The sequence below is a fragment of the Lissotriton helveticus genome, chromosome 8 (assembly GCF_964261635.1).
Source record: "Lissotriton helveticus chromosome 8, aLisHel1.1, whole genome shotgun sequence".
Lineage (NCBI taxonomy): Eukaryota > Metazoa > Chordata > Amphibia > Caudata > Salamandridae > Lissotriton > Lissotriton helveticus.
Window position 1 is genome coordinate 442010881 of NC_136069.1, and position 18445 is coordinate 442029325.

General features: G+C 44.9%; 1 protein-coding gene across 1 annotated transcript in view; it reads left to right on the top strand.

The window, feature by feature from the left end:
* Positions 1 to 18445, top strand: part of COG3 (component of oligomeric golgi complex 3) — a 450848-nt gene that overhangs the window by 406172 nt on the left and 26231 nt on the right. Inside the window, exons 20-21 of the mRNA XM_078657314.1 lie at positions 716 to 791; positions 6171 to 6298. Coding sequence (XP_078513440.1) covers positions 716 to 791; positions 6171 to 6298 — 204 coding nt within the window. The remainder of the gene's footprint in view (positions 1 to 715; positions 792 to 6170; positions 6299 to 18445) is intronic.

Consider the following 18445-nt stretch of genomic DNA (forward strand, 5'->3'; position numbering starts at 1 on the left):
CCAACATGGTATAAAATTCTGCCCTGAAACTAAAGCAATTTCATCTCACGTTCCCAGTTTTGGATATTTCTAACAAAATGTAAACATTGGTTGCTTAATGATTACTTTATAATTGACAGAGTAACTCAAACACAGGAGCTAAAGCTAACTTAACAATAAATACGAAACATTTGAAAACGTAATACCTTGAATCTGTTTTTTTGTATAATATATCCTAAAACTGGAAATAGGTTTGGGCGTGGGTTTGATGTCTATAGAAACTGCTGACCGAGGGCAGTGAAGATAGAAGAGTTCACAACAGTGAACCCTATTAGAAATTCGGTTCATGTAGAACCTTGAACCTCTGTTCTGAACAAACTCTATGCAGCTAAGGGTTGTTAGAAGAAGGTCTATGTTTCTTTTGTGGTGCATTTCACGGTGGACGCTCATTTTCCTCTCATTTATTAGTTTGCTCTAATTTTGACACTGTTCGGTTTTTATTGTAGTCACTTTTGTGTTATTATACATGATTATGTCAAACACATAAATGTGGATAAAAGACGTCACAACATTGTTTGGACATCTTGAAAGAGATAAGATAGTGCAACTGAGGTGATGAATATCTGGGCCCAATATATAGAAATAATTATTGAAAATAAGTATTCCTTGAATTTGTAGTATAACAAGTTTTTGAAAAAAGTCTGTACTATTGTAATCCTGATTGTTTTGTCTGCAGGTCACTGCCCTCAAGACAATGGTCAGTCAGGGGGGCCCGAAGTACAGCCTTTCACAGCAGCCATGGGCACAGCCAGGTATAAACATTTATTTAAGTTGTAAGAAATGTATATCATTATCCAGAATATTCCGTGATCATTTCCTGCCAACAGTGATTCCTCCCATCGCTGTATTGTCACCAATTTTGATCACTGCTAGTCTCTTCTGCTATCTCTGGCTGATTGCTAGACTATTATCCCAAACCCACTCCTGTTCTCTATTCCCTAAATTCCCCAAAGACTTCTCTTTGTTGTGCATCACGACCATCCGTTCTGTTACATTTCATTTGATAGTCTTATTCACTCACTCTCTCCACTTGCCTGAGCTCCTACAACAATTTTATTTTAGTTGTGTTTCCTGTCAAGGGACTTACTTTCAAAACCAATTGTTAGAAATGGGAGTCTCTAGTTGGCAGTGGCTTGCACCCTGTACAAGTAGGCACACTTCCTTCTAGTCAGGGTAAGGGGATTATTACACACCAAAGATAACCCCTGCTCATCCCCTTGGTAGCTTGGCATGAGCAGTCAGACTTATCCCAGAGGCAATGTGGAAAGCATTTGTACATAAAATACAAAATGACACAGTGAAAACACTACAAATGGGCACCACACCAGTTTAGAAAAATAACCAATCTTTATCTAATACTTGTACCCCGTTCTGCCTTTGAAGTAGGCTTACTTCAAAGGATATAAATAACAAAAAAGGGAGAGAGAGAAATATCATGTGGATTCGTTCTCCCTGGTTGGTATGTGTAAACAAAAAGAATCCACAAAGAAGTGACAAGTGTTCTCTACAGTGGTGGGGAACACACAGTGTTTTAAAATACCCGTCACACACCAAAAGGACCCTTGATGTCATGCTTCATCATTGGGGTCTTCGCACCCCTCTACGGGATGCGGCGTGCTTTTACCTACGACTACGCGGGAGCACTTTGACAAAGACTATGCGTGGTGTGTGTGAGGGTTGGATGTGAGTGAGTGGTGGGTTGTGTATGAGTGATTTCAAAAAATGTACCTGGCTCGTGGGGAAACGCAAAAAAATGTTTAATGGGCCCCCGGGCTGGTACTGTTAAAATAGTGAGGACAGAGGTGTTTGTCATGTTACGAACAATACCTCTTGGGTGCGTCAACATGTTTCGGAGATCAACTCCTTCAGGACAGGGTGCACTACTCCCCACCTTACTCACGTTTTTCTATGTAAAAATATATGAAGATTACAAAAAATTTAAGGTGTATGCAGGCTATAGTGTGCCTACTGTATTTATTTCAAGGTTCTCTGCCATTTGCATACCCTGGAAAAAAGGAAGCGAAAAAGAACAAATTTGCCATCCGCTCCTCATTAGTTATCCGGTTCAGTAATCTTGGAAAAATATATACATATATATATATATATATATATATATATATATATATATATATGGTGTGGGTTGAGATCACTAGACAAATATTGTCATGCTAATTGTGATGGTGACCCTGCAAAAAAAGGGACTTAGACAAGACAAACATACAATTAACATAAAACACACGCTCTATCTGTTATATCCATATGTGTTTCTAAGGCATATTTTCTACAAGTGGGGTAGAAAAGGATGATAAAAGAATGCATACTTGATCAATCAGTTTGGTCCACCTCATGAGCCTCAGAACGTAGGGGATTGGTCGTGCCAATTTGCTGCCTATAATCAATATGTACTATCAGCAAAAGATTTACTTACAGAAGCTGAAGATCTTACACCGTCTTGCTAAAGTCATACTCACGAGTCCAAAAGGAGAAATCCTCCGTGTTACCCCTCACGCTGCTCCGCTGGGAATGCGGTAGTGCGCGTGGGAAGCGGTATTTATACTTTCCTGGTTGGTCTAATTGGATCACTTAATCTTCATTGTTCCCCGAATCTCCGGAAGTATTCTTCCCTTGTAAGGTTATTCCGGGAGAAAGGGAGTGCTACCATTGTGTTTGGGGCAGAACGCGCTACTGGGACTGAGTGCATGCGTGTTGCCGATAGAAGCAATGTCTAAAGCGCCTGCGCGTGGTGGCGGCACACGCATCTCCCGTTATCCTCAAGCGCATGCGCATTTACAGTGCGCGAGGGTAGTGTATTAGCCTTACTGGTTATTTTACCGGCCTATGGTGCTGGGTGACCGTATTGAAAGGAAGAAGCCGGGAAATCTTATTATACATAAGAATTGTCTCTGATTCGAAATTTAAAAATGTTCTTTTATCAGATATAACAGCCGCATGTACTACTGAGCAATTGGAATTAAAATCCTGATTAATTGAAAAAATGCAGGGGAAAAAATTATTATTACAAGGGATGGATCCATGTATTGAGATCTGAAAAGTCCTGATTTATACGCTGTTTCAGCTTGGACTGAGTGGCATATAACAACAAAAGATAGGAAGGTGCTCACTGAGTATAGGTTGGTGTATTTCCTGTTCATAGTGGACTAATTACTAATTTACTTGATTTTACTCCCGCGTAGTCGTAGGTAGAATCACGTCGCATCCCGTAGAGGGGTGCGAAGACCCCATTGATGAAGCATGACACCAAGGGTCCTTTTGGTGTGTGAGGGGTTTTTAAAAAACACTGTGTGTTCCCCACCACTGTAGAGAACACTTGTCACTTCTTTGTGGATTTTTTTTGTTTACACTTACTTCAAAGGATAGTCTTTTTAGTGCACAGATCCTGAATTGTCCTGACCTCGCTCCAGACACTATACAGGGGGGAGGAGGGGGGTGCAGACAGCATTGTGAGAGGGCAGGTACAGCGCTATTCAGATGTCAATAACAACTCAGGAAGGTCTATCAGCCTGGTGAAGGGCAATCTTGATATGCCAGGCACACCTCAGCTTTCTTTGTGTGACTGTCTAGAGTGAATGCACAAACCGCCCAACTGTCAGTTTAAACCACACATGGATTCCAAATGCAGACAGAGGCACAGGATGGTAAAGCAAGAAAAGGCCCACTTTCTAAAAGTGGCATTTTCACACACCCAATCTAAAAAACACCTTCATAGAAAGATAGTGGAAAACAAAATTAGCAGTATTTCATTCACTCTCAGAACATGCAAAACACACACTACATGTGCTTACCTTTCACATACACCTCACCCTGCCCATAGGGCTAACGTGGGCCTACCTTAGGGGTGCCTAACATGTAGTAAAATGGAAGGTTTGGGGTTGCCAGGTCGATATGGCAGTTTAGAACGGCACTTGCAAACACTGCAGTGGCAGGCCTGAGAAATGTTTGCAGGGCTACTCATGTGGGTGGCACAATCAGTGCTGCAGGCCCACTATTAGCATTTGATTTACAGGTACTGGCCACACACAGTGCCGTTTACTTACCTGTAAATCAAATAGCCCAATCATGGGTAACTAATCATAATCACAATTTACACAGGGAGCACTTGCATGTTATCACTGATCAGCAGTGGTAAAGTGCTCAGAGTTCAAAAAACAGAAAAAACCAAGTCCAGCATACAGTGAAAAATGCAAGGCATAGAGGCAAAACGGCAGGGGAAACCACACCACGAATGCCAGGTCTAACACCAGTTATTTCTCCCATTTCCTAAAAGCCACTTTATTTTTGTTTAGAACCCATACTATACTCCCTGAAAGTGGACTATGCAATTTATAATTTGCTCATTCCTTTCTATTCCAATTAGAATGTATTTATTTCACAATGTATTTCTTTACTTTCAGCAACAAAGCTATTTGAAATGAATGTATGTATTCTTATATAGCCACAGTACCTTTTCAGTAAATGCTCTTGATGAAGAAAACTAGTCTTTTTAATTAACGTGAAGTTAAATGTCTTTATTTCAGCATTTTAGAAAGGCCAGTATAGGTAAATATAGTCTGCAGTTGAGAAAGTATAACCTAATATACCGACTGGAAAACAAGATAAGTTATGGTTAGGGATTAAAACCGGGCTAGAACAGCAGTTTAGTACTTGCACAACAGCCATGTAAATGGTAACTCATGCACCAAATGCAATGCTCGGGGCCTCGAACATAATATGGCAGATGCAATTGCAAATGTCTGAGGATAAATATCATATTATCCTACACAAGAGACGTCAATGAATGCAGTTTTATTTATTGGTTTGAGTGAGCTTTGTTATGTGTCTGTTTTGTGGTGTTATTACTTATTGGTATGAATTTGGTGAAGTCATAAACATGAAGATGTTGTCAGAATGTGCTGAGAATTATCATTCATTGTGTTTAATGTTAATGCTGTTTATCCTCCCAAAGTGTTAACAAACATGTTAAGAGAAGGTGAACGGAGCATGTATATTTGGTACCTCTTTGGAGTTGAGATCTTCTAGATAATTGGTTTGTGGCGAGCGTTTGTGTAAGGTGGACGTTGTGGGGTGTGACGAAATTCGTTTTTTTGTGGTAGCCTGTGTCACTTCTGTGCAGTACTGAATTATTTCTTCACATGGAAGGCAATTCTGCATCATGTTTTGATAGGCGTCTTGAATATGAGGTTGTACCTCACAAAAAACAGGATGCTAATATTTTCGAGGTAATTTTTTGCAGACCATGTTTATTATGGATTTGGACAGTAATTATTATTTGGAGCGAGTTCTTAATTCGTTTTTGTGTAAAATTAGCAGTGGCTTCCTGGAAGCACCCTTGCATTGGTTGAATGTTCTAAAAGTGCTAAGACATAAGCTGAGTTGTGGTATCAACATTTGTTGCAAGCATTGGTAAAATTCTGACCTCCGAACATCCGTGTCAGAAAAGTTCCTTTATTTTAGTGCTTTGATACTACTGGTAAGTTTATCTTCTGTTGTAGTAACATCAAGTTTCAGAGACCTTTACAGTTATCATGTTATATACGACGGTGGTAAAATATTAATTGAGATCCTAGAAAGTGTTGAATATTTCCCTGGGTGTTTGAATTTGGTCTTCCTTTTCTTGATCTAGTATAAGTTGGATTTTGGAGTTTTCTCTTTTTGGTTGGAGATATTTTACTAGAAGTAGTCACTCTGTTTCACTTCACCTGCCATTATCCTATATTTTCTGATTTGTTACATTTGTATTCTTGAAAAAATAATAACAAATACTTAAGTTAAAGATTTTAAGGCTAACCTTTCTCAAATTGGTTTTGTCAGTGCTCCCTCAAATAACCTGTATTGGAATGGTTAGAGCTATGTAACCTTTAGAAATGATGATCAGGAATTTTAAGGCATATGCAAAGCCTTTTTCCTGACAGGGGAATATTTCTTCTCTAGCTCAAGCAAGTATGTTGTAGCTTTTGGGAATACAAAAGAACCCCTCTGCGAGGGTAAAGGAAAGAACATTGCAAAGCTTTTAAGTCCCCTGATTAACTTTAAATTCTTGCATTGATTTAATATATTTATATTTGTAATATTAAAATCTGGAACTCATTTATTTTCAAATTCATTTATTACAGCAAAAATCAGTGACATCGTGAATTCTACCTATAAGACAATCAAAACAAAACTGCCTCTGACTTTACGAAGTATGTCATTGTATCTCGCCAATAAAGATACTGAATTTATTTTGTTTAAACCAGTCAGGGTAAGTATCATTTTTGTTCACATTTTGAAATTGACAGTTTAATAATTATATATTGTTGATTACATCATGGCATCTTTCATCCACAATTGAGTTAATCTTTGTTTGTTGTACTATTCAAATATTCTTTAAAAAAGAACAGCAAGGAATGTATTTATACACCCGTTCTCTGTGAATCAAAATACTGCATGCTGTGTGACTTGTAAACAGTGCTGGTTATGTGTACCAGTGAGCCTCAAACTCATCATTTCTGATGGATGCATCTTCCTGCAGATTCCTGACATTATGAATACTTCTCCCAGGCTTCAGACTTGCCTGTAAAACATTTTCCCTAGCATTGACTCTCCAGTGTCACCAAAATACTGCAGCTGCTTAACCACCTCCAGAAATGAATGAAATGAAAATTGGGTTTGTATAGCGCACTTCTACCCTGAGGCCTCGTAGTGCTCGCACCAGAAGGGCGGAGAACATAGCCTGACCATGAATGATTAGTGGAAGAGAAAGGTTTTCAGGAGTCTGCGGAAGATCTATAGGTTAGGTTCACTGCAGAGAGTAGGAGGCAAGGAGTTACAGAGAATGGAGGCATTCCAAGAGAATGAACGTCTACCCCATCTGGCTCGGCATACTTTTCTTACAGTAGGCAGGAAGGCCGTACTAGAACTTAGACTTCTAGAAGGTTGATAAGGAATGACAAGAGAGCGGATCATTGCGGGTCCTGATTTCCACATGGCTCTGTGAGCTAAGCACCTAGCCTTGAATCGATTTCTGGACTGGATCGGCAGCCAGTGGAGCTTCTTCAAAGCAGATGACGCTGACTGCCTCCGGACAAGCTCCAGGAGTAGGCAGGCTGCACAGTTCTGAGTTACCTGCAGTTTTTTAGGGCTCGGACTCCTTCCCAGTGAAACTGGGAGGAGTTTCGAGAACTAATGTTAAAGGAGAAAAAAAGAAGTGTATCTCCTAGGGCCTTGGAGAGAGAAATTCCACACATTCCTTAGCGTTTTCTGTCATCTGGTCAGTGATTCGTCTTCCTTGTGTTTTCGTTTTAATAGGCTTGAAGTGATAGGCTAAATGTAGTTTTGTTCCGCCATTTTGGGCATATTTCGTGCGTGCTTGCGCAAAGAAGTACATAAATTATAATTAGGAGCTGTCAGGGTGCCTCCGTTAGTGAATACAGATGGCCGGGCGCGTTCACAAATCTGCAGCGCTCAGCGCGCAGCTTCCTTGTTTTGTTAGGCACGGTGAGATTAAGTGATTTGCTCGTGACGCAAGGCCTATAGTTACCGTGTCTGCTTTGCGCGCGGCCAGTGCTGTCCTCCTCGAAAGCTGCCTCACTTCCCCGTGCAGGGCGGGCCGCCGCGCTGCCTGCGGCGACCCGGAAGCATTGCCGGCCAAACCGGAAAGTCGGAGCCAGATTGCTGGATACCGACCGCCTTTTAACTGCACGCCCGCTTTCATTTTCACCATTGAGTGTTTTATTATTTTTATTTAGAGGGCGCACACCTTTTCGTGGGAGAGCAGGCCAGTCGCTGTTGCACTCCTCTGCTTCTCCTGCTATCTGTAATATGGTGCCCCTGGTATCCGTCCTCCTCTCAAGCAATGGGGCCAGCGCACCTTCCTGCGGCTCATCTGCCGCCTCGCCGCAGCACCGCCCCGCCTTCACTCTCCCCAGGGTGTCTCCTCAGCCCAGCCGGCCGATATTAAGGCCCGCGCACACACGCCAGTCCACAGGTTTTCAGGCGGTGCTGCAGTATGCTGCTCCCGCCACCTCGCCAGTAACTTTGCCAGCCCCGGGGCTCCTAATCTTACCGCCACAGATGCCCGCCGCCTCCACGTCACCAGACAAGGACTCCAGTGCCCTCCTACTTCTAGGCGATCCACCGCAGCGTCACAGTCGTCTCTCCGGCTGCGGGTCCCACAGCCGACAGGAACGTCTTGCAGCACCTCCTCAGTCTGCAACGGGGTCCGCTCTCTCGGTGCAAGAGCCAGCGGGTCTCATAAATCGGAAGGCAAGCAGCGTACCAGCAATTCCCCGCACGTCTTCCAGCAACGAAGCTCAGCACAACCCCGCCTCCATGTTTTGCTCCGAGAACTCAGGGGGGGGGGGCGAAGGCGATTTTCTCCGGCAATCCAGCATATAGCCGCGATGTAACTAGCTGATCCTAACCCCGCTGCGTCCTGACTTTCATCAAAGGTCAGTTTGAGTTTTTAGAATTGCTTGCCACTTGTTTTATTGTATATCGTACTTCAGTACTGAGCTGCTCTACAAGCCCTCTGGGTATATGTTTTGATTTTTATAGAACAAAATACGTGCTGCAATAGTGATGTCGTCCAGGGGTGTCTTCTCCTACTACCCTCTAGCCCCAAGTTTCCAGGAGCGTGTATATGTTCCGAGTTTCGTCTCGATCTAATCGCTGGAGGTGAGGAGCTTCATAGTATCACTAGTCGCCTCTGGATTTGTAAACCGGCATGCGTGCAGTGGGTCCTAATATCTCTTGGCCTCGACCTGTGGGCAGTAGTTCTGCATATATCAATATCTGTTCTTGCCATAGGAGGAGATCTCCGATCCAAACTTCACATTTGGGCGCCCTCCCTCCGTCCCACCTGCATTCTGCACCCCACCCTCCGCTTAGCTAATAAAAGGCTCAGTGCCGTGAATCTTTGGCATGCCGAGGGTATATCTGCCGTGTAGCCCATGAGTGCAACTACAGGAGTTTGTGTGATATCTGTCATGATCATGTGCAGAGTGAGAGTGACAGCAGAGTGAGAGTGACAGCAGAGTGAGAGTGATAGCAGAGTAAGAGTGACTGCAGAGTGACAGCAGAGTGAGAGTGGCTGCAGAGTGACAGCAGAGTGAGAGTGACTGCAGAGTGACAGCAGAGTGAGAGTGACAGCAGAGTGAGAGTGACAGCATGAGTGAGAGTGACAGCAGAGTGAGAGTGACAGCAGAGTGAGTGTGACAGCAGAGTGAGTGTGACAGCATGAGTGAGTGTGACTGCATGAGTGAGTGTGACTGCATGAGTGAGTGTGACTGCATGAGTGAGTGTGACTGCATGAGTGAGTGTGACTGCATGAGTGAGTGTGACTGCATGAGTGAGTGTGACTGCATGAGTGCGAGTGACTGCATGAGTGAGTGTGACTGCATGAGTGAGTGTGACTGCATGAGTGAGAGTGACTGCATGAGTGAGAGTGACTGCATGAGTGAGAGTGACTCAGCAGTGTGAGTGTTCCTGAGAGAGCAGTGTATGCTTGTGCGCTTACACTGTGTGTGTGAGCGTGCAGGTTGAACATTGTGTGAGTGTGTAGGGTGAGCAGTGTGTGAGTGTGCAGGGTGAACATTATGTGAGTTTGTAGGGTGAGCAGTGTGTGAGTGTGTAGGGTGAGCAGTGTGTGAGTGCGTAGGGTGAGCAGTATGAGAGTGTGTAGGGTGAGCAGTGTGTGTGTGTAGAGTGAGCAGTGTGTGAGTGTGCAGGGTGAACATTGTGTTAGTGTGCTGGGTGGACAGTGAGTGAGTGTGCAGGGTGAGCAGTGTGTGAGTGTGCAGGGTGAACATTGTGTGAGTGTGTAGGGTGAGCAGTGTGTGAGTGTGTAGGGGCAGTGTGTGAGTGTGCAGGGTACGAAAACTCGAACTAAGTCCACCACACACACACACACACACATAAGACCACACACATAAGATCACACACACCCACACACACACCACACACACACACACTCACACCACACTCTCACCACCACACACTCACCACCACACACTCACCATTACACACTCACCACCACACACGCAATCACACACACAACCACACACACACACCACCAGCCGTCAGTGCACGCTTTCACCGGGCACAAACACCACCAGCTGTCAGTGCACGCTTTCACCAGGCGCAAACACCACCAGTTGTCAGTGCAGGCTTCCACCAGGCACACACCACCAGACGTCAGTGCACGCTTTCACCAAACACACACACACCACCAGCCATCAGTGCACGCTTTCACCAGGCACACACACCACCAGCCAGCAGTGCACGCTTCCACCAGGCACACACACCACCAGCCATCAGTGCACAATTTCTACAGGCACACACACCACCAGCCATCAGTCCACACATCAATTGTAAACGCATCCACAATTAACTATTGTAGCAATCGCAGTATGGTGCAATTTACTTTTAAACTTATTCATCTAAAGTGCAGCATTCCACCATTGCTACAATTCCAATCCAACCCACATAATTCCACTACACACCACATGCATACACTCCATAACACATTGCTAAAAGACATTGCCATTTACAATGCCTTTAGCTCTAACTCAAATAAATCCGAGACCTATTGCATTTCCAATGCTTGTTATTAGTGGCCAGTGGCACGCCCAGATACAGAGCATTCCCGCGATCTAGTCGGAATAGGATGAGGGCCTGAACCATGATCCGTCGGGCTTGAAAGGGGAGTAAAGGCAACATTTTCCTTAACAGTCTCATCAAGCCGAAGCAGGTAGCGGTGAGTTTGGTGGATTGATAGTTGAAACGGAGAGCACTATCCAGCCACACACCCAGACTCTTTATCTGAACTTTAGGGGCTGGCATGGTGCCGAGGCAGGTAGGCCACACCAGAGCCAAGCTAGGTGAAGGGGACTTACCCAGGAACATCAGTTCTGTCTTGTCCCCGTTTAGCTTAAGGTGGGATAGTGCCAGCCATTCGGCTACCGCTTCTAGGCAAATGCCCAAGGTTCTAGATGACTCCTCAGGGTGGTTTAGTGCCACTCCTCTGGGAGGTTTAGTGCCACCACCAGTTGGGTGTCATCTGCGTAGGTGATAATTTTGATACCGAAAGGAAGCACTATCCCAGCCAATGGCTCCATATAGGCGTTAAAAAGCATGGGGCTCAGGGAAGAACCCTGTGGAACCCCACAGCTAAGAGGCCGTCTGTTTGATGAGGTGACACCCTCCGAGACCTGAAAAATACGGTCTTTCAAAAAGGATTGGAACCAGGTGATAGCCAACTCTGTCACACCAAGATGCTTCAGTCGGGTAAGCAAGATGTTATGATTCACAGTGTCAAAATTGGCACTGAGATCCAGCAATATAATTGCTCCTGTGCCGTCCTGATCCAGGAGCCTCCGAGCCTCTTCTGTCACTGCCGGGAGAGCTGTTTCCGTCCCAAGCTTGGGACGAAAACCTGCCTGGGAGTCATGGAGAAGGTTGCTGGACTCCAAGTAGTAAACCAAATGGTATTGACATGTCTCTCAAGCAGCTTACCCAGCCAGGGAAGAAGGGAGATGGGGCGATAGTTGGCCATGTTGGAGGTGTCGAAGTTGGGTTTCTTCAGTAATGCTCTAACTTGGGCACATTTCCACGCCAAGGGCGTCTTTCCTGAGATGATGGAAGCGTTAAGAACGTTCAGGATTACTGGCCGGATGACCTCCATAACTATCGCGAGTTAGCGCGGAGGGGCTGGATCGAACGGAGAGCCAAGCAGGGATAATTCTGTTAAAGAGCACTGTGGATTAGAATGGGTGCTCTCCGTACACATAGTAACGGAATTATTCTGAGGAGGAATGAAAGAGTGGGATATAAGCTGAATTTTTTGGTGGAAATAATCAGCCTGATTGTCACAGCGAGCTTGGGCATCTATTGGGTTGAGGGGTTTTTGTGGAAAACTGATAAGGGATTTAGCGATCCGAAAAATCTCCTTAGGTGAATTGGCGGCCGCATGATGTCATTGGAGTACTTTATGCGCCTAACAGCACACCGGCGTCAGTTCCTGTTTTTCAGTACCTTACCAACACAGTTCTCAGCTCTCCTCTTGTTTCCCTGGCAAATTCCTCAGCATTCAATAACAACTAGGATAAGTGTCTCAGCAAAGGGATTAAGTCTTGCAGCCAGTGCCACAAGAAAATGTTCCTTTCAAACCCCCACATTGACTATGTGGGGATTTTGTGCCACATTTTGCAACTATTGCGATCCATGCACCGGAAAGCCTTGAGGGAGCCAGAGACCAAATTATTTTGGTGAAGGCCCACAGTGAGCCTCCACAGTGGACTTTATCTTCCAAAGGTAGTCGTCTTCCATCAAACATTCCCCTAAGAGATTTCCCCCCCCCAAAAAAGCACCGTAGAAAGTTAACTTGTTCTTCAAGAAAGTGCTCCTGCTTCTGGGGGCCATTCGATACCTCAACGCTGTTCTCCAGTGCCACACTCTTCCTCAATGCTTGATGTTCAGGGGACCTCACCCTCCTTGTACCTAAAAAGGTGAGACTGAAGCTTCCCAGTCCTTTGGGTGGCCTTACACATATCAATGTCTTCTGGCTAGCGATGCTCGATCCTTTTAAGACCGCTCTGCAACCCTCTGGGCTAATCCTCAAAAAAAGAGGTGGGGGTCTCTTCCAAAGGGCTTGGTGTCTGACCACGCTTTCCTCCATAAAGTGTGGACTGGGTGCTTATGGTGACATTGAACCGTTTAGGGTGCCGTCCCCAATTTGCTCTGACCCTTTTTCCGTGCTGATTGTGAAGTCAAAGGTGATGCCATCCTCGGAGGTGACTCCAACACTGTCCAAGGTGTCTGTAGGGGAAAGCATCATCCATGTAGTAAAGGATAAGTTCATGGCTAATTTCAGAGTGTACACATGCCCGGGGCCAAAGGTTTTCTCTGTTGCTGAAGATTTTTTGTTCAGTTTCAGATGCCTTGGTAATGGAGGATAAAAAACTTGTGGCTTGAACAGAGTATCATAGAGACTGATCACCTCTTACCTCCCTACAATACTGATGCTAGCCTTTGCTCTGACTTACAAAATGCCAGTAGCCTAGATACTTCACCAGAATGTGAATGTTCCTACTCCTCTGGCCCTGCTTCGTTGAATACTTAATGTTTTACAGGTTGTTTGAAAGGTGGTAAAACCGTTATATCTGACCTTGCATTCTGCAGAAGTAGAATCTAACATTCGGATGGAAACCTTGCAACCTTCACCGGCAAGGGCAGAGTCTTAGGTTCAGTTTAACGAGGCCCTCCTGAACCCGGCCAAGGCCGCACAAGATGAAACATTTCGAGCCCAGCAGTTCACACACACTGCCACACCCATAGACATGCTTTGAGTAAACCTCACTTTTTCCTTCCCACCCACCATTGAAGACTGTGTTGAAGCATCATCATCAAAGCAGAATCTCTGTGCATTCCCTATGGCTTTGGGTCGCAAAGTTTTTGCATCAACACATTTGTTCCTCTGTATGTCTTTTAGGCTGATAGGTTCATGCCTTATGGGTCTGGTTAAACTTACAGTTGTCAGCCTGCTACACCATATGATCTAGCGAGTGTCACCCTGGATATATCCACACAGATCCAAAAGTGTGGCCTTAATTGCAGATGGCATTGATCGGTCTGTGGGTATGGCTGTAATGTTGCATCAGTTCGGCTGGAGACAACGTTTGGCGAGATGTCTGATTATGCATATATACAATAGAGGGATGAGAGGAACTATACCTGGACCTTCCGCCTCCCAATATTTCTAAATACACCTCAAGAAATTCCAGATATTTTTGGTCTCCTTTCCATTTCTAGCAAACAGACTTATCCCTGGGAATTGCATGGCCCTCACTCACATAGAAATGTGACATGCTTCATCATTGGGCTTCTAACACCCTGGACCCTTAGAGTCCCAAGTGGGATCTACCACTGTGAGTGGGAGCGAGGGTTTTTTTAACTTATTATTTGTGGAGTATACACTCCACACAACAAAACCAGAGATAACATAAATTAACTGTTAAAACTATCTAGAAATATTCTAAATCTATTATATTATTGGATGTCCTGATAGGGTAATTGGTATCCAATGTTAATCATATACTTTTGTTTTTAATCCTATTATCCTATGCTAATATCAACGTGTTTCGGCCATCTTCACTATGCCCAGAGGGTCAGCTGCCTTTCGTCACAATATATTGTCTCTGATTTACACCATGGAACCTTGTCAGTAGAAGCTGTCTTTGTTCACCCTACTGTCCTTTATGGGATAATGAGAATTTTCCTAGCTATCGTAAAGGAAAGTTTCCAATTCTATTAAGGGCATGGAGGCGAGGATTAGGCTTATACTTCCTTCACTTTAATACAGTAATCAAGCTCCAGCAGCCATTTCATAAGGCTAACTGTGAACAAAAACTCCATTTCCCATCAACCATAGGGAAAAAACAATAACACACCAATCAGGATATAGCCCACCGTATAATGTCCTGTGAAGCCTCTCTAGCCTCCTCTTTCTTCCTGCGACTGCTGTAATCCTCCAATATGGTCACTCCTGTTTGTTGGACATTTCTCATTCTATGGCAGGACACAGAGGCGAGTATTAGGCTAGTTCAAAGCTTATCCACCACCATGCTTGCCAATGAGGGAACCGGTTTAAAATTGAAGGTCTTAAAGGTGGAATCATTCGACCAGTCAGCTGCCTTGAGAATATCCTCTAGGCGAGCACCAAGGCAAAAAACTTTAGAAGCCATAGCCCCTCTCACTGAGTTGGCCCCAAATCTGGAGATGTCAATTTCAGCTTCTTGCATGACCCACCTGACCCATCTGGCAATCGTAGGGGACGAAACGGCTTTGTAGGGTTGTGTGAGGGCAATTAACAATTGATTTTCTCCGTGTGGACGGAGCTGGTCTGTCATACATTCATATCCCTTAATAGTGCGAACCACACACAGTTTAGGGGATTGCCTCAAAGATGGGTAGGAAACCAGTCTAGAGCCACTTTTTGTTCTACTGGAAATGTGAAAGGTTACCCCTTGCGGGGTGAAGAGACTACCTGTTATGTCCAGGGATCTGACATCCGAAACACGTTGTCAAGATAACAAACACAGCAACATCGCCAACTTTGCCGACAATTGTTTCCTATAAAGATATTTATTAGAGGGCCAAGATTGGAAGAGGAGAAGAACCTTGTTAACGTCCCAAAGAGAGGTGTATCTGGATTTAGGGAGAACCAAGAGCCTGATACCCCGCATCAACTTAATGACTAACGGGTGCTCCCCCACCTGATGTCCATCCACCGGGAGGTGTCTGATCTGAAGGTGTTAATAGACCGATACGCGAAACCCTGGGATGCCAAGTCCGCCAGAAAAATTACTACCTGGACAATGTCCGCCCCAAGGGATCATTCTGGAGTTGGAGACACCAACACAACCATCTTGACCTTGCGGAGCCATACCGCTTATTGGTATTGTCTGCCCAGGCCTCTGCGAGTAAGGAGGAAGCTGCTTTTGAAATGCCTGGGACTTTCCAACGACGCCTGTAACCCTCCAGGCTATGAGGCAGAGGGACCCCGCTAGGACCAGCGGGTGAGGAATGTTCTGGGGATCCCTGAGGAGATCGGGAAACCGGGGTAGAGGGATTGGAAAATCCCAAGAAAGTTCTATCATCTCTGCAAACCAAGCTTGCGATCTCCAAATCGGCATGATTACCCCTATCTTTGCCCCCTGCCAGCGCACCTGAGCTGTGAGCCTCGTGATCATTGCGAACGGGGGAAAGACATAGGACTGCTCCTTGCGCCAATCCTGGAGGAAGGCATCCATGGCTGTTGCATGAGGATCCGGCGACTAACTGCAATATCTGTTGAGTTGGTAATCCAGACGGGATGCATTGAGGTCTATGGAGAAAGAGCCCCGCCTGTCCTGGATCAGCCGGAAGATTTGAGGATCCAGTTTCCAAAGGCTGGAATCTCTCCAGTGGGGAGAGTGCCAGTCTACCACTTGGTTGGAGCTCCCCGGGAGATGCTATGCTGACAAGGATATCTTGTTGGCTAAACAATATTCCCACTCGGTCCGGGCCAGATCTGACAAAGTCTTTGACCGCATCCCTCCTAGGTGATTGCCATAGCACACTCCAACCACGTTGTCCATTTTGAGAAGAACCGAGCATTTCACCGTCTCCTTTGTCCAGCAACGGATAGCCAACGACCCTGCCATCAACTCCAGACAATTTATCTGCAGAGATAGTTGAGTGGAGGTCCATTTTCCGCCCGTGGAGAACTCCCCACATTGCGCACCCCATCCGGAGACGCTGGCATCCGATTCGATCACCAAGTCAAGTTGAGAGCTGAATATTGCCCTGCCGTTCCATGCCTCCATGTGGGCCAGACACCAGTTCATTTCCTTGATGGCCTGGGGAGACAAAGGAACTATTTGTGAATGTGAGAGTCCTTTCCTGAGATGCTCGATCGTCAAGTGTTGGAGGGCCCTACAATGAAGGGGACTGGTAAAGATCGCCTGTATGGAGGATGAAAGAAGACCCACTATCCTTGCCAGATGACGGAGGGAAACATGAGATTTGGAGACGGTTCTCCATAACTCATGGTGAATCTTTGCCAACTTGGGAGGGGGAAGGCTGAGGGACGCCTCAACTGACTTTACCAAGAAATTTAGGAATTCTATTTTCTGTGATGGGGAGTGAAGTGACTTCTCGTTCATTACAAACCCCAAAGACTCCAAAAGGTGTATCGTTGTCTGCAGGTGCGAAACCAGTCGAACCAGGTGTGGAAAGTAGCCTTTTTAGGGGCTCAACGGTGCAGGGGTGCACCCTTATCTGTCCACTGGTCCTTAAACCAACAAAATAGAGATTGGCACAGAAGCTGGAATATCAAATAACAAGTTTATTAATCACGCATGAGTGGGACTACATCAATACAACACCCTCGGGCATTGTAGGAGGTAGTACAAGGAATACAGAAACTAAGGGTCTTTTATACCTTGTTTGTTGCAGAGTAAGCATGGAGACTCAAATAAAAGGTACAGGCATACACAGGAGTAGCTATCGACTAACATGGGCAGACAGATATCACTTGGTCAGCAAAGTGGGAGGGAAAATAGAACTGCTTACTTCAGTGGAAATAGCCTGGCAGTTACATTCTAAAACAGGTGCATTCTAGCAGCTACAGGTCTTTCTGAGCTCATACATTGCTCTGGCTTAGAATAGAAGGAGTTAACTAAAGCTGATGACTCAAGCGGAATAGAAAAGCAGGCAACAGTGAAAACGGCAGAATCACATGGCTTAACAAAATGGATGCCACAACTAAAATGGCTTCAGCTTATGCTAACCGCAATTTCTGCGATCTCCACAGTCAGCCCTTTTAGCATTAGCTGAAGACTTTCGCTATTGCAGTAGAAGAAACATGAAAGTTATCACTTATATCTACTAACATTAGTTCTCTTATTTCTTGGTCAGATGCTTGTCGGGCATTTACATTCTGAACATTTCGTTTCAGTGGTCTACATGAGGTACAAGTAGAAACACATAGGGAACAGAGCATTGGGCCACATTGTACACAGAGACAGCAGGAAAAAAGGATTGCAACAAATATACATAGAGCTGACAATAACTTACAGCCCCAGACAGTAAACATTATTCTTAGCCATCCAGTCAAAGTCCATGTTCCTGAATCCTGATGGATTTCGGTGGTTATTTTGTGCATTTTAGAAATCGCCTTCAAAACTGAAGGGGCGTGGTCAGGGAGATACTCAGCAACTGCTCCCAATGATGCAGCATGCTCCACCACGATCGGCCAGGATGACGTCAAGGACTATACTGTTTTGGAGCGCAACAATTCTCGCATTTTGTAGTTCTTCCTTGAGATTTCCAAGTGCCATGGTTGTCTGATTGGTTTCAGCCTCTACAACACTTGCCATGCAGCTGATTATTCTGCTGTTTAAGTCTGCACCAACAAAGAAGAATAGCCCCAAATTAAAGTCAACGTACTGCTGCAGTGCAGTATCAGTTTGATCCACCTCATCATGATTTATTGTCCTCTTATATCGGTCCTTAGAAATGTCATTATACAGTTTATAGTCTTTGTGGTAGGATGCAGGAGGCAAAAACCCAGGTGGTAGCAAAAAGGACACGTAGCAGCTACCTGACCATCCAATAGGTAGGTGGTAATAAACTTTACTTCCACAGATAAAATAGGTGTTCTGTGACAACCAAAAACTACTATTGTTCGTTCCAGTAACATTTAACACTATAGTACTGTCACTTTTCCCCACAGGAATACTGCCAATACTGCTCACACAAAGGTCTGCTCGAGCTCTAGTAACAGCTATAACAGGAGGTCCATTTCCTTTGGTTGTTCGAGTACTAGAGAAAACATAGCGTTCAGAGGAATTTCCTCGATAATACTCCA